This window comes from Octodon degus, unplaced genomic scaffold (genome assembly GCF_000260255.1).
Source record: "Octodon degus isolate 3935 unplaced genomic scaffold, OctDeg1.0 scaffold00140, whole genome shotgun sequence".
Classification (NCBI taxonomy): domain Eukaryota; kingdom Metazoa; phylum Chordata; class Mammalia; order Rodentia; family Octodontidae; genus Octodon; species Octodon degus.
Window position 1 is genome coordinate 4,446,931 of NW_004524716.1, and position 14,597 is coordinate 4,461,527.

Genomic DNA, 14,597 nt, shown 5'->3' on the forward strand with positions numbered 1-14,597 from the left:
ATTTGTTATATAAAGAACTGCATTGCCCTAGAATGAAAATGGACAAAAATATATGTGTAGATAAGTCAAATAAAATAAATAAGCATAGTCTGCCCTTTAAACATTTGATATGCCTAACCTCGTTCAAAACAAGAGAAACACAGATTAAAACTATAGTGGCATGCTCTTTCATCTGTTAGAAAGGCAAACTCCAAAAGTATGATTGCACTATTATGGATGCTGGGGCTCTGGGGAAATAAGCATATACCGTGTGTGTGTGTGTGTGTGTGTGTGTGTGTGTGTGTGTGTGTGTGTGTGTGAGGCTGAGCACTGAAATCACAGCCTTTGCATTGAGCTGCATCCCCAGGCCTTTTAAATTTTTTATTTTTACAGTGTTAAATTTTTTTCTTTTTTATCTTTTTGAGACAGGGTCTCACTATGCGGTTCAGGCTGGCCTTGAGCAAACATTATAGTCCAGGCTGGTCTTGAACTCACAGTGATCCTCCTGCCTCAGCCTCCTGAGTGCTGGGATTACAGGCATGTGCCACCGTGCCTGGCTTTTACTTTTTGAGACAAGATCTTATTAAGTCACCAAGTCTCCCAGAGTGCTGGGGTTACGGGGGTGCACTACCATGTGCAGCCCGCATTTGCCTACCTTGTTGGAAATTAGAATAGTAACAACTTCTATGGAAGGCAATTTAGCAATATCAAAATTATAAATGCATATATCCTTTGACCTAATAATTTCACATCTAGGAATTTATTTTACATATATGCTTGTACACATGTGAAATTACATGTATAACAGGCATTTACTGCAGCAGTATTTATAAAAGCAGATAATGAAGAAACAACATAAATGTTAATCACTAAAGAAACCAATTAAATAATTATAAGTTATACTATATGTATAGTGGGACACTATACAGCTAAGAGAATGAAAACTTAAATGGTTTTTATTTGTGTATTTACAAGTAATTCACATATATTCATAAGTAATTCCGGAGGGATACATAAGCAACTAAGTTACATATGGGATGGATAGAAACTACACAGATGGGAGAACAGGATGGGAGCACTGTGTGTGCGTCAGGATATGGTTTTGCCTAGGCTTGACCTCAAAGTTATCCTCTTGTTCAGCCTCCTGAGTAGTTAGGAATACAGGAATACACCACTACATCAAGCATGGATGAGAAAATTTTTACTAAGATGTTTGAATTGTAAATAAATAATTTCCTAAAAATCTAAACTTTTTTCAGGGAAGACTTTCTTAAAATATTTTGTAGAATATCATATTTCTGTTAGGTGCTAGGAAAGTAGCTGTGTCATAAAAGACATCTACCTGCTCTTGAAAAGAATATATAGTTAACCTGTTGGAACACAGCAGTTATATTAGACCCATAGGAAAATTATTAAGAATGTTGTAGCCATGAAATAGATTAAAAACATACTTGTGAGGCTGGGGATATAGCTCAGTGGCTCAGTGCCTGCCTGGCAAGCACAAGGTACTAAGTTTGATTCTTGGTACAAAAAACAAAACAAAACTTGCTGAGGAAATGTGAAGGAAAGAAGAAATCCTGAGGAGGTTACTGGAAAAGGTAAGGCAGAGATGCTATCATGAAGAAGCTGAGGACATGGTTTGCTGAAAGGTGGGAAAAAGACAGCATTGCTGATCACATGGAAGTGGGCCTCCGTAACAGAAAGTGGATTACAGATTATGATTGGCAAGAATTCCTGGCTGGAATGGAAATGACGACGTACCAACGCTATCTTCAAAAACCATTGTGGATCCTGGAATGGGAATGACTATCACAGCTTCATTCAGAAGCCGTTGTGGGTTCTGGAATGTTCCTAATAAAAGGAAGAAGTAGGAACTCTACTTTCACGCCTCACACTCTGATAGCATTATTTTAAATATGTAGTATGATACTTACTTTTTTTTTTTAAAGGTTTTAATTTTATTTATTTATTTGTGTGTGTGGCCAGCTCAGCCCACCAGGGGGCGGGCTGGCTGGCATGTGGTGCTGGGGGATTGAACCGCGGTCCCTGATGCTTTGCTAAGCTTGTTCTAAGTAGGTGCTTTAGACCACTGACCCATCTCACCAGCCCTGGGCCATCTCTTCAGCCCGTGGTACTTATATAGGTGGGAAAAACAGCAAGATTAAACTCAAGCGATTAAATTCAGGTTTCATACTGAATTAAAAATGCAAAGAAGAAAAAATAATTTTGTATTTCATGGCTATAATTTTTTGACATATCTATTTGGTTTGAATTTTAGAGAAAAACTAATTTTTCCTTTTGTTCACTTTTATAGAGTTTGAAAATCTTGCGAAACATGAAGAAGAGTAAGTTTCTTTGTACTTATTTTTAAATATATGTATATATATAGTTTGCATAATTTTTTCTTTTTATAGTCAGCTAGCCTGTGAAAATATTAACAATTATCATTCCTAAATAAAGCCTCCATAGGGTCTTATGGATCGGAACACTTACTCTTAGGCCTTGTACTTTGCCGGACTCCACAGCAGTAGGATTGGCCTGGGAGTACAGAGAAGGAAGTTTCTCTGTTTACAGACAAAATAATTAGTACATTTGATATTTTCTACCTGTCTTAAGATGCTATCATACAAGTATGCTGTCTAAATTTCCCAGCAGTCTAACCTCAAAAGTATTTTCTTTCAAAATAGTTATAGCAAAGCATATTGTGAAACAAATGTGTTTTAATCAGAAGAGCAAAGCACTGACACATTTTCATTTTCAAGCATTATTAGCAGTACAAGTCTGTTGCTTACTATTTTTGCTATAGTTATGAAAATACAGCTCACAGACTCTCTTGAAACTTTGGGGAATTTGCTTAGAAATCCTTATTTACAAATGCAAAGTGTATAAAACATATGCTTCTTACAAATTTGACCATTTGGTTAGTTGTGAAGAACAGTTGATATTGTACTGGTGCTAAGGGAGTGGGACAAAAGATCACTCAGAAAACAGCCTAAATAAGAAGGTCGACAGCAGTGCTGCTTCATTCCTGTGGGCTTGTATTGTTTTGCCTATCCATAAACTCCACATTGTTGACAGTTTGTTACCACTGTCATCAGACTTGTCCTTTAAGATGGCCTGAGTTTTCATTCATGATGGCTAAACTATGGCTGGAAACTGTAATCTTTTATTTAAAAACAGTATAGTGAAAATTTAAACAATTCTAAGAGAAATTATGGTAGGAAACATGTCAAATTAAATAGGCTTTCTTTATTTATCTTTGGTTTTGGTGCTGAGGACTGAGCCCAGGGCCTCCAGCGTATTAGGTGAGCATTCTATTGTTGAGACAAATCCCCAGCCCCTTAAATAGCCTTTAAAAGCAAAGAAATGAGTGACTTGAATGAGTCAAAGATTGATTTGATCAGTTTGGCATATAAAACACTCCATTTTCTCTAGCTGATATCCCAGCATTGTCTCAGAATACCAAACAAGAAACATAAACTTCAAGTAGATGTATATTAGCTCAGCTTCTGAATATGATGGGGCTCTGAACCAGAGTTTCATTTCTAACTAAAAGCTAGGTCATTCTCTGGATCTAGGCTGCATCGCATTTTCACTGTTCAGCTATCCTGGTTCTATGATCTTTTGTGCTTAAGGAAAGAACAATAGTTCCAAATTGAGCCTGAAGATTTATATTTATCCACCATATATGTCCGATGCCACTTGCTGATGGTTCATGAATCCAGATTCTGTTATGTTCTCCTTGTAGTCTGGATCTCTTAGTGGTCTACAGTTAAAGCTTTGAATGAAATTATCATTTTCATTTGTTATTTTAAGGTAGCATCCAAGCATAGTATGCATTTGTTTAGTCAACAAGTATCTGTAACTATTATGTACCCAGCACTACACAAAGTGCTCAGTGTATCATGATAGGCAGAATAGATATCATATCAAAGGCTTTTGTGGAATTTAAGTCTAGTGAGGAATCCAGACATTTAAAAAGTAAATTTAGGCTGGCCATGGTGGTGTATGCCAGTAAAGCACTTGGGAGGATGGCCACAAGTTTGAGGCCAGTGTGGGTTACATACACAAGCAAAACACAAAAGTAAATTTAGACATTAAAGAAGTAAATACACACATAATTCCACACTCTGATAAATTCTGTGAAGGAAAACCAAAAAGCAATTATGAGAGAGGGTAACAAAGGTAGTTTTCTTTAGGATGGGTGGCACAGGAGGCCCCCTCTGAGGAACTGAGACAGAAAGGAGCAGCCAGCTAGGCAAAGAATGGGGAGAAGATCATCGCAGGTAGAGGAAACAGTGCATACAAAAATCTTTGAGGTATGAAAGTTGTATATGTTGTGATAATCAAAGTAAGTCATAGCTGCACAGTATTAAGTTATGAAGAGGTATAAGAGCTAAGGCTGGGAAGATGGGCAAGAAATAGGTTTTTATGGGCCTTGAGTAAAGTCTAAGTGGAATATGAAGCCCTAAAAGAATTTTAAAGAGAGATGTTACATGATTTGTTTTATAAAAAGATCATTTTAGCTGCTGTATGGAGAGTAGAGTACAGGTGACAAAAGTAGAAGCTGTAAACTGGCATATTTGATGCTGGCTTTATGTGGGGAACATTACTCAGAAGTCTTTCAGTTGCAAGTGACAGAAAACCCACGTAAGCTGAATGAAGTACGAAAAGGAGTGTATTGGCTTGTAACTTAGACTTCAAAATGATATAATCAGGACTTAATCTTTCATTCCATACCTCTTACCTTTGTCTTATGCTGTACTAGCTTACCTGTAGGCAAGCTCTTCCTGCGTGGCTTCAGGCTTACAATGCAAAGCAAAGCTCTTTCTTGGTTGCCTGAACAACAACCTTGAGGACTAGTGCTAACTGGTGATTGTCTTGGCTTGACTCATCTGACCATCCTGAACCAAGTCTTAGCGATGTATTCAATGCTCTGATTAGATAGAATAGTGTCATACCCAACATTAACAACTGTTACCATGTGGAAGTGGACTTATTAGGAGGAAGAGGAGACACATATACCTGGCATGACCATACCAATGGACCAGCATTGAAACAAGGAAAATAATCCATAATTATTGGTCATTTCATTGATCTAACAGTAAAATCAGTTCCACCAGAAGTGTGGAAATTGAAACTTGGGGAGAGACAGAAAGGAAAATTCAAGTTCTATCATCAGGAGAAGATGGAATATATGTTGGGGAGAATGTCTAACACAGGGCTTGGCCAAACCATGTGGATTACTGTACTCTAGTGTTTCTTTACCTGCAGTGCTGTCACCCTAGACAAAATCTTGCTATGTTGCTCCAACTGGCCTCAAATTCCTGGGCTCAAGGAATTCTCCTGCATCAGTCTCCTATAGAGCTAGAAGTATAAATCAACATGGAGAGAATGAGGACCTTAAAAAAAAAAAGTCTTCTGAAATTCCATCACAGTGGTTCAAGAGAAAACTGCACACATAGTTCAGTCACTCTAAGGCACTCACCAGCAGTGCTACTAGGTCACTTAGCATCCAGAAAAAGTGGAAACTCACATGGAGACATACCCATAAGCTTAGTCATTTGCCAGAAAAGAACCCCTCCTTGCATGACTGCCTAATCCAGCAGAACTCTCAAAATTTTTGGGGTGAAGGATGGTGGAAGGTGAAGAAATAAAGATAGAAAATAGAAAGCTGAGGTCAGGTGGAGCCCTGTCTCCTGGGGGAGAGGGGACAAAGGGACAGTTCTCAAGGACTGCAGTTCATTTATTTATGCACCGGGCAGGTTGATGTCATGAGACACCCCTCTGCCTAGCAACCTGTTTGCTTGGATTGCTTCAGGTTCTCCTCTTCCCAGAGAGGGAACAACTTAGTCACACGGCTTGCCTCAGGAACCCTTTGTTCCTGGACTGGCCTTGCCTAGCCCCACAAGTGTGACCAATCTTCAGCTTCAGCTCCTCCCCACAAGTGACAGCAGAAGAGGTACCTTTCCCAGATGAGCTGATAAGAGCACTGGACCAGTCTCCAGAACTGACTGGAGATGGTGTACACAGCAGATTCTGCAGACTGGCACCTCAGCCCTCCTCACTCCCATAATGGGTGTAGGGGGCACAGGAGTAGATACAACTGTGTATGAGTGTTATTGTTCTAGTTTCAATGGTGACTTCTATCGACCTGCCAGGTGCTCCCTTATCAAGGGCTGCTTCCTGAAACTTCCAGTGTTGCATTATGGGTATCCTATTTTTTTGTTTTTTTGGAACCGGGGATTGAACTCAGGCCCTTGCACTTACCAGGGAAGCCCTTATTCCACTGAGCCATCTCCCCAGCCCCATGGGTATCCTATTAATTGGGCTCCACACCAGTCTCCATAAAGGCCTTCACATTTTCCACTTTTCTTTCTTTTTTTCTCTCTTCTTTCTGGTATCATACAAAGCCTCCTAAACCTCTCCTTTTTCCTTTCTTGTGGGGATAAAAGCATCATCATCAGAACCTATTTTTTTCCTTTCCTTTTTTTTTTTCTTAATTCCCAGTCTATTTGGCATCATTACTACTCCCTGATCTTCCTGGGTTATTGAAACTTTTAAAACAAGCTTTGTGTTGTGTGTTGATATATGATTGGCTCTTTGAATGTTAATATTGCCAGGAATGTTCTCTGCTCGTACTGCAGTGGTAGAGACTGCCTCTGAACTGGGTGAATTGCCTATGCTTAGAATAGCATGGAGAAATCCACTTGCCAAAGACACCTCTAGTGTGGACGTAGAGCTTTCTGTCCCAACTGACCTACAACCCTCAACAACAATAATGAAAAAACCCCACATAACCACAAGAAAATAAGGCAATAAAACGTCTCAAAGATTAATAATTTTCCCCAAATGGATCTTACCTCATAATACAGTGCTAGAGACTGATCCTAGTACACTAAAGGGGATGAACTTCCAGACAAAGAACTAACCGCCCCCCCCAAATAGTTACAATGATTAAAGAGGTCAAAGAAAATACAATGAATGAATTAAAGAAGACAATGCAGGATATAAAAGACCGTGTCAATAAAGAATTAGAGGTAAGAAAAAAAAAATCAAGCAGATATCCTGGAAGTGTAAAATTTAATCAAAAGTTTTGGTAGTAGGCAAGATCAATCAGAAGAATATTAGGACTTGATAACAAAATTTATATAGGACATTTACTCTGTAATAATGAAGAGACAACCAAAAGATAATCTATGAGGTCCTAGAATCTAGATGAATCTAAAAGAAATTTAAGGATCACTGATTGCATTTAAGGAAGGAGTTCTGGCAGAGACTAATGCTATAAAAAGTTTATTCACCAAAGTTATGGCAGGAAATATCCTAAATCCAAGAAATGAGATAGATACCAAGGTAAAAGAAACACCAGCAACCCAAACAGATTTTTACATATTAACATTAAAAAGTCTGAAGAAAATTACTTAAGGGTAAAACAAAAACAAAAAACCTAGAGGATTTAAGAATAAAATGACTGAATGTAATAAAATCATTAAGGAATATACAAAACCCAACAGGTAATCTTTTTTTTTTTACTCAATACCTTTATTTTTTATTTATTTTTATTTATTTATTTTTTCTGTATTTTAGGGAAGGGTGTATGGGGTGTTCAGGGTCTCACTACTAGATCAGACTCATAGTGATTCTCCTGTTTACAGCCTCCCAAGGGCTGGGATTACAGGCATGTTTCCCCATGCCCAGTCTCAATTGCTGTCTCAGTGCACCCAGGGGGGTGGGGCTGGCAAGGCAGGCCCAGGGATTGGAACCAGCACCCCCCCACCTGCTCGCAGGTGCTTTAATCCACTGAGCTATTTGGCTGGCCCTGTTTTTTTTTTTTTTTTTTTTTTTAAATTTAGTACTTTTACTATTATGTAAAGAATACAAAATAGTAAGAAAAAACCCATTAGAAATGATACAGAACTTCTCCAAACAAAACAGTAAGAATTCAACAATGGTTGCTATACTATATAATGTCTTCAAATTAGTTGTTCAGATTATCAGATATAAGCATAAGCATACGTATTCTAATTTCTGACAAAGTTGACTTCAAACCAAACTTGGTCAGAAGAGAAAAGGTCACTATATATTGGTAAAGGGAACAAATTACCAAGATTTACCAACATCAGCACATCCAATTTAATAAAAGCAAAAAAAAAAGGACAGACACCCACCCATATAATCACAATCATTGTAGGGGCGTTCAACACCCATCTCCCACAAACAAATAGGTCAACCAGACAGAAAAAAAAAGATATATCAGAGTTAAACTATACCAGTGAACAAACAGATTTAACTATTATCTACAGAGTGTTTCAGCTAACAATGGCAGAATACACATTCTTCTCAGCAGTCCACAAAACTTTCTCCAAAGCATGTCTCAATAAATACAAAAAACCTGAAACAATTTCTTGTATCCTATGAGGTCACAGTGGAACAAAATCAGAAATCAACAACAAAACAAACCTCAGAAACTGTACAAATGCATGGAGATCAAATAATGCATTTGATGAACAATAGGTCACAAAAGAAATCATAGAAGAAAATAAAACAATCCCTAGAATCGGGCCGGCCAGATAGCTCAGCAGACTAATGCGCCTGCTTAGGCAGAGCACAGCGGCTGGGGATTTGATCCCTAATGTGCTGTGCCAGCCCCACCCCCGGGGTGCACTGAGATGCTGAACGAGACTGGGCATGGGGGTGCACTCTGTAATCCCAGCACTTGGAAGGCTGAAAACAGGAGAATCACTATGAGTTTGATCTATGCAGTAAGACCCTGTACACCCTGCCCTAAATTCATAAAAAAAAACAAAACCTAGCATCATATGACAATGGTAATACAAAATGAAAGATTCTGTGGGACACAATGAAAATAGTTTTGAGAGGAAACTTTATAGCTGTGAGTGCCTATATTAGAAAGACAGAGGAATCCCAAAATGTGTTGATACATGTGAAGGTCCTAGAAAAACAAGAGCAACTCAATCCCAAAATTTGTAGAAGAAATTAATGAGAAGAAATCAGTGAATGTGAGACAAAAAAAAACCAAACCAAAACAAAGCAAAAAAACACAAACAAACAAAAGATCAATGAATTCAAGAATTTATCTTCTTCTCTGAGAAGACAAACAAGATTGATAAATTCTCAGGTGAACTTACCAAATGAAAGAGAATGAAGATCCACATCAACATAATTGGAAATGAAAAAGGTGAAATTACAATCAATTACCATAGAAATCCCAGAGTTACTTTGAAAACTTAAAATTCCAATGGATTGGAGAATCTAGGAAAAAAGAAAAGATAAATTTCTAGACACATATGATTTACCAAAATTGAACCAAGATTTAAAAACTGTGAATGGACCAATGACAAGCAATGAAATTGATACCATAGTAAAAATTCTACAACTAAGAAAATCCCATGGTCCGATGGATTCATTATTGAATTTTTTTTTCTTTTCAAAGTTTTATTGATAAACATATAGCAATGAGACAGTTTCAAATCAAATCGAAAGTACAGTTTCAACAAATAATACACTGCATATATTCTTCTTAGTGGTTAATTGCTGTACAAGATGCAGACTTGTGACCCTACTTACAAACACCATTAGAAAAAATCATTCTATTCATTAAGAGAATGCAACTATATATCTATCCCAACCACTTTGAATACACAGATACAAAATGGACATTCATAGTTATACCCCAATTTTTTTTTAAGTTCCGTTGTTGAATATTATAGGTGTGTAAACTCAGCAAAATATTCTAAAAGAGTACAGAAGCCCATAATAGCATTGGGTCTTCTGTTTCATTATTGAATTTTGCTAGAACTTTAGAGAAGAACTGATGCCAATGCTCCCACACTTTGCCACACAACTGAAAGGGAAAAAAAAAATTCTTCAAACTCATTTCAGGAAGACAGCTGTGACAGTAAAACTCAACAAGGACTCAAAAATATAAACTATAGGCTAATATCCTTGATGAACAGGGTTCAAGAATCCTCATACACTATAAACAAGTGGGCTTTATCTCAAGTATGCAAAGATATTTTGTCATACATAAATCAGTAAGTGGAACGTAGCATATAAATTGAAGGATGTATAAAAATCACATAATCATCTCAATAGATGCAGAGAAAACTTTGGAGAATATCTAATCTCTCTCTCTCCCCTCCTCCCTCTCTTATTTTGCTATTTGAGACAGGATCTGACTATTTTTTCCAGTCTGGCCTCAAATTTGTGGTAGTCTTCCTGCCTCTGCCTCCTGAGTGCTGTAATTATAGGTGTGCACCCCCCCCCCGATCCAATATCTCTTCATGATTAAAAATCCTGATGAAAATGGGAATAGAAGAATATTACATTACCTCAAACTGATAAAAAAAAACCATGTATGACACAGCCCACATCATGGGAAAAAGCTAAAAAGATTCTGTCTGAAATCAAGAATGAGACAAGAGCTTTTTCCCCCTGTGGTGCTGCTTGGCCTGCAGGTCTGTGTAGGACCGCAGACGCGGGTCTATATTACACAGGATGGGTTTTGTTAAGGTTGTCAAGAATAAGGCCTACATTAAGAGATACCATGTGAAGTTTAGAAGACGACGAGAGGGCAAAACTCATTACTATGCTAGGAAACGCTTGGTAATACAGGACAAAAATAAGTACAACACGCCTAAATACAGGATGATAGTTCGTGTAACTAACAGAGAGATCATTTGTCAGATTGCTTATGCCCGTATTGAAGGGGATATGATAGTCTGTGCGGCATACGCACATGAACTACCAAAGTATGGTGTGAAAGTTGGTCTAACAAATTCTGCTGCAGCATATTGTTCTGGCCTGCTGCTGGCCCGCAGGCTGCTCAATAGGTTTGGCCTGGATAAGATCTACGAAGGCCAGGTGGAGGTGACTGGAGATGAACACAGTGTGGAAAGCACTGATGGCAAGCCTGGTGCCTTCACCTGCTACCTGGATGCAGGCCTCGCCAGAACTGCAACTGGCAATAAGGTTTTGGAGCCCTAAAGGCTGCCATGGATGAAGGCCTGTCTATCCCTCACAGTACCAAATGATCCCTGGTTATGACTCTGAAAGCAAGGAGTTTAATGCAGAAGTACATCGGAAGAACATCATGGGTCAGAATGTCACAGACTATATGCACTACCTAATAGAAGAAGATGAAGATGCTTACAAGAAACAGTTCTCTCAGTACATAAAGAACAATGTAACTCCAGACATGATGGAGGAGATGTATAACTCATGCTGCTGTACGAGAGAATCCAGTCTATGAAAAGAAGCCGAAGAGAGAAGTTAAAAAGAAGAGGTGGAACCGTCCCAAAATGTCTCTTGCCCAGAAGAAAGACCGGGTAACTCAAAAGAAGGCAAGCTTCCTCAGAGCTCAGGAGTGTGCTGCTGAGAGTTAAACCAAATTTCTATGAAGATTTTTCAGATAAAGACCAATAAACTTATTCATCAAGAAAAAAAAAAAAGAGACAAGAATCTCTGCTATTATCACTGTTGAATACAGTACTTGAAACATTATCCAGAGAAATCAGGAAAGACAAATATAAGGAATATATATAGACAAAGAAGTCAAGGGCCAGGGAGATAGCTCAGTAGAATAAGTGCTTGCCTGGCAAACACAAGGGCCTGAGTTCAATTCTCGGTTCTGAAAAAAAAAAAAAAAAAAAAAAAAGAAAAGAAAGAAAGAAAAGAAAAAGAAGTCAAATTATCTCTATTTGCAGACAATATGATCTTATATATAAAAGACTCCCCTCAAGAATACTTCCCCATAAGACTTAGAGCTGATGAACAAATTCTGCAAAGAGACAGGATATGTATTAATATATAAACATTAGCAGTGTTAGCTGGGTGTGGTGGCACACAACTGTAATCCCAGCAAAACAAACAAAAAACCAAGAAAAATCAATAATGTTCCTGTACACCAATAAGGAACCCACCAAGAAAGAAATCAGGGGAAACAATCCCTTTTGCAATAGCATAAAAAAAAAAGATAATAGGAATCAACCTAAGAAAGGTGGTGAAAGACCTCCATAATGAATACTACAGAACTCTGAAGAAAGAAGTCAAAGAGGATGTAAGTAAATGGAAAGACATTTCTGTTCCTGGATAGGCAAGAGTTCATATTAAAATGTTTATATTATGAAAATAATCTATGTCAATACAATCTCTTTTAAATGATCAACAATATTCTTTACTAAACTAGAAAAAGAAATCCTAAAATTTATATGGAACCAGAGAGACTCGGAATAGTCAAAGGGATACTAAACAAAAGAGCAAAATGTTGACATCATAATTTCAGATTATTAAGTTATACTACAAATCTAATAAAAACAGCACAATCCTGGCATAAAAATAGACATGTAGACCAAAGGATTAAGACATAAAACAGAAACAAATGCATGCACTTTCAGGCATTTAATTTTTCACAAAGGGGCCCAAAATATTTGGAGAATAGACAGCCTCTTTAGCAAATGGTGCTGGGAAAACTGGTTATATACTTGCAGAAAGTTGAACCCTATTCTAATATAAATCAAAACAGATCAAAGACTTAGATATACAAATAGAAATATTGAAATGATGGACAACAACTTAGGGAAACACTTGAAGCCACAGGCATAGGCAAGGACGTCTTGAATAGAATCAACAAATGGGATTACAACAAACTAAAAAGTTTCTGTACAACAAAGTAAACAATCAACAGAGTAAAGTGACAACCTAAGAATGGGAGAAATATTTTTGCCAGCTGATCTTATGATAAGAGCTAGCAAAGATTTTTAGGTTATGTACTCTAAAAATTACCCTCCTTTTAACTTGGGATATCAGGTTTTATCTCAGCAACAAGAAAAATAGCAGTTGATTTTTTTTTTTTTACAGTTCACCAGAACATTAATCTTGTAGCACTGATAAGTGTATGTACTGTAAGTTCTAGCAGCTCTTTGTATATATTTTATGATTTGCATACCTACTTTTACATTTTTAGAAAATATCTAAGGTATGTCAATATGTAAAATAGCAGTTCCCTCCAGTATACACGCGCAGGATCTTTGCCTCCTTTGTAATAAGCAAATTCCCAGTCCACATACAGTTAAGAGATTGCTGTCTCCTGAACTTCCTCATTTCATCCACTTTGTATTTATATCTGTTCAGTGCCTAGCCCAATGCTTGTTACACAGTATCAATAAACATATATTTAATTGATTATGATTGAAATCTACTATGTGTTCTAGTAAATCATACTCAAGTATCTCCCAGAACGGAAGGTGTTTGTAGTCTTAATATTCAGGAACGCAGGGCTGGGGATATAGCTCAACAGCACAGGGCTTGCCTGGCAAGCCCAAGGCCCTTGTCCTCCCCCCAAAACCCTTCAATATTTACGTATGCATTGCTAGCACATACATGAAGTTCTCATACTGCATTCTGAAATGTTGAAAACAAAAATGAGAATATTTAATAATCTCAGGGCCAGGGACGTAGCTCGGCAGCACAATTGCCTGCCTGGCAAGTGCAAGGTCCTGAGTTTGATCCCCAGAACCAAAACCCAAAAAGCACTCTTCCCATTTATACACTGTTTGTTAGATTTTTTTTTTTTTTTTTTTTTTTGAGACAGGATCTTGCTATGTAGTGCAGGCTGGCTTTGAACTTACTGTGTAGCCCAGGCTAGACTCAAACTCAGGGCAATCCTCCTCCCTCATCCTCCCGAGTGCTGGGATTATAGGCATGCTGTTTGTTAGAAAATTTATTCAAACTGAATTTATCTATCTTCATTGCAAGACAGTACATGTGTGAAGATGTGGACTAGTTTTTATTGGATTGTTGTAAAAACTGGGCAGGGGGAAAAAGAACAGGGAGAAACATACCTTGTACATTCAGGCACTGGGAAGACAAATATGTATTTTTAAACCCACATGTAAGTAACTCAAATACCAAAATAAAGCAGCATAACATAATAAGGCTTTTGGGAAACTACGGATCTAATTTAGTATCACCTATAATTGGAAAAAAATAGGCTTCAAAGTGAGGAGAGATTCTAGATGTAGAGGATAATGTAAGAAAAATCACAGACTCAATGTAGATGAATAGGTCAGGTGAAGATTTAGAAGCGTACGAGGAGTGGTCAGAGTAGAGGACAAAGTCCAAAGCTAAAATGTGTGAATCCCCCAAAAGCTGATTCAGGATATAATGGATCTCATTCCTTTAGCAGTTCTTCTTTAGTGTTAGGATTTTCTGTATCATCTGATTACGAATTAAAAAAAAAAACCATTAAAACAAAACAAACACACAGGAAGATTTTATAAATGTATACAAACAACATTATGTACTGTGTCAACCATTGTAAGTATATTTTTGCTAACATTTGATACTGATATATTTATTTGGGAGTATAATTACTCTGGAGGATGTTTAATCTTGACAATTATGAAATCTGATGAACAATAATATGAGTCTATTTTCTTCGTTCCCCTGGTGTTTTCTTTTGATTACAGGTATCTGTAATTCTTCCTCACCAAGTAAGCCTGGAGAATCTATTCCATCAAGTAACTCCAGATCATTTCCAAATTTTGGTACGTGAATTATTTTATAGCAGAGTTTTTTTTTTTTTAAATACATAT

At 37.4% G+C, this 14,597-nt stretch overlaps 1 protein-coding gene and 1 pseudogene across 1 annotated transcript in view; both read left to right on the top strand.

The window, feature by feature from the left end:
• Window positions 1-14,597, top strand: part of Ptpn22 (protein tyrosine phosphatase, non-receptor type 22) — a 66,517-nt gene that overhangs the window by 47,886 nt on the left and 4,034 nt on the right. Inside the window, exons 19-20 of the mRNA XM_004641692.2 lie at window positions 2,294-2,324; window positions 14,472-14,549. Coding sequence (XP_004641749.1) covers window positions 2,294-2,324; window positions 14,472-14,549 — 109 coding nt within the window. The remainder of the gene's footprint in view (window positions 1-2,293; window positions 2,325-14,471; window positions 14,550-14,597) is intronic.
• Window positions 10,479-11,399, top strand: LOC105743612 (annotated as a pseudogene).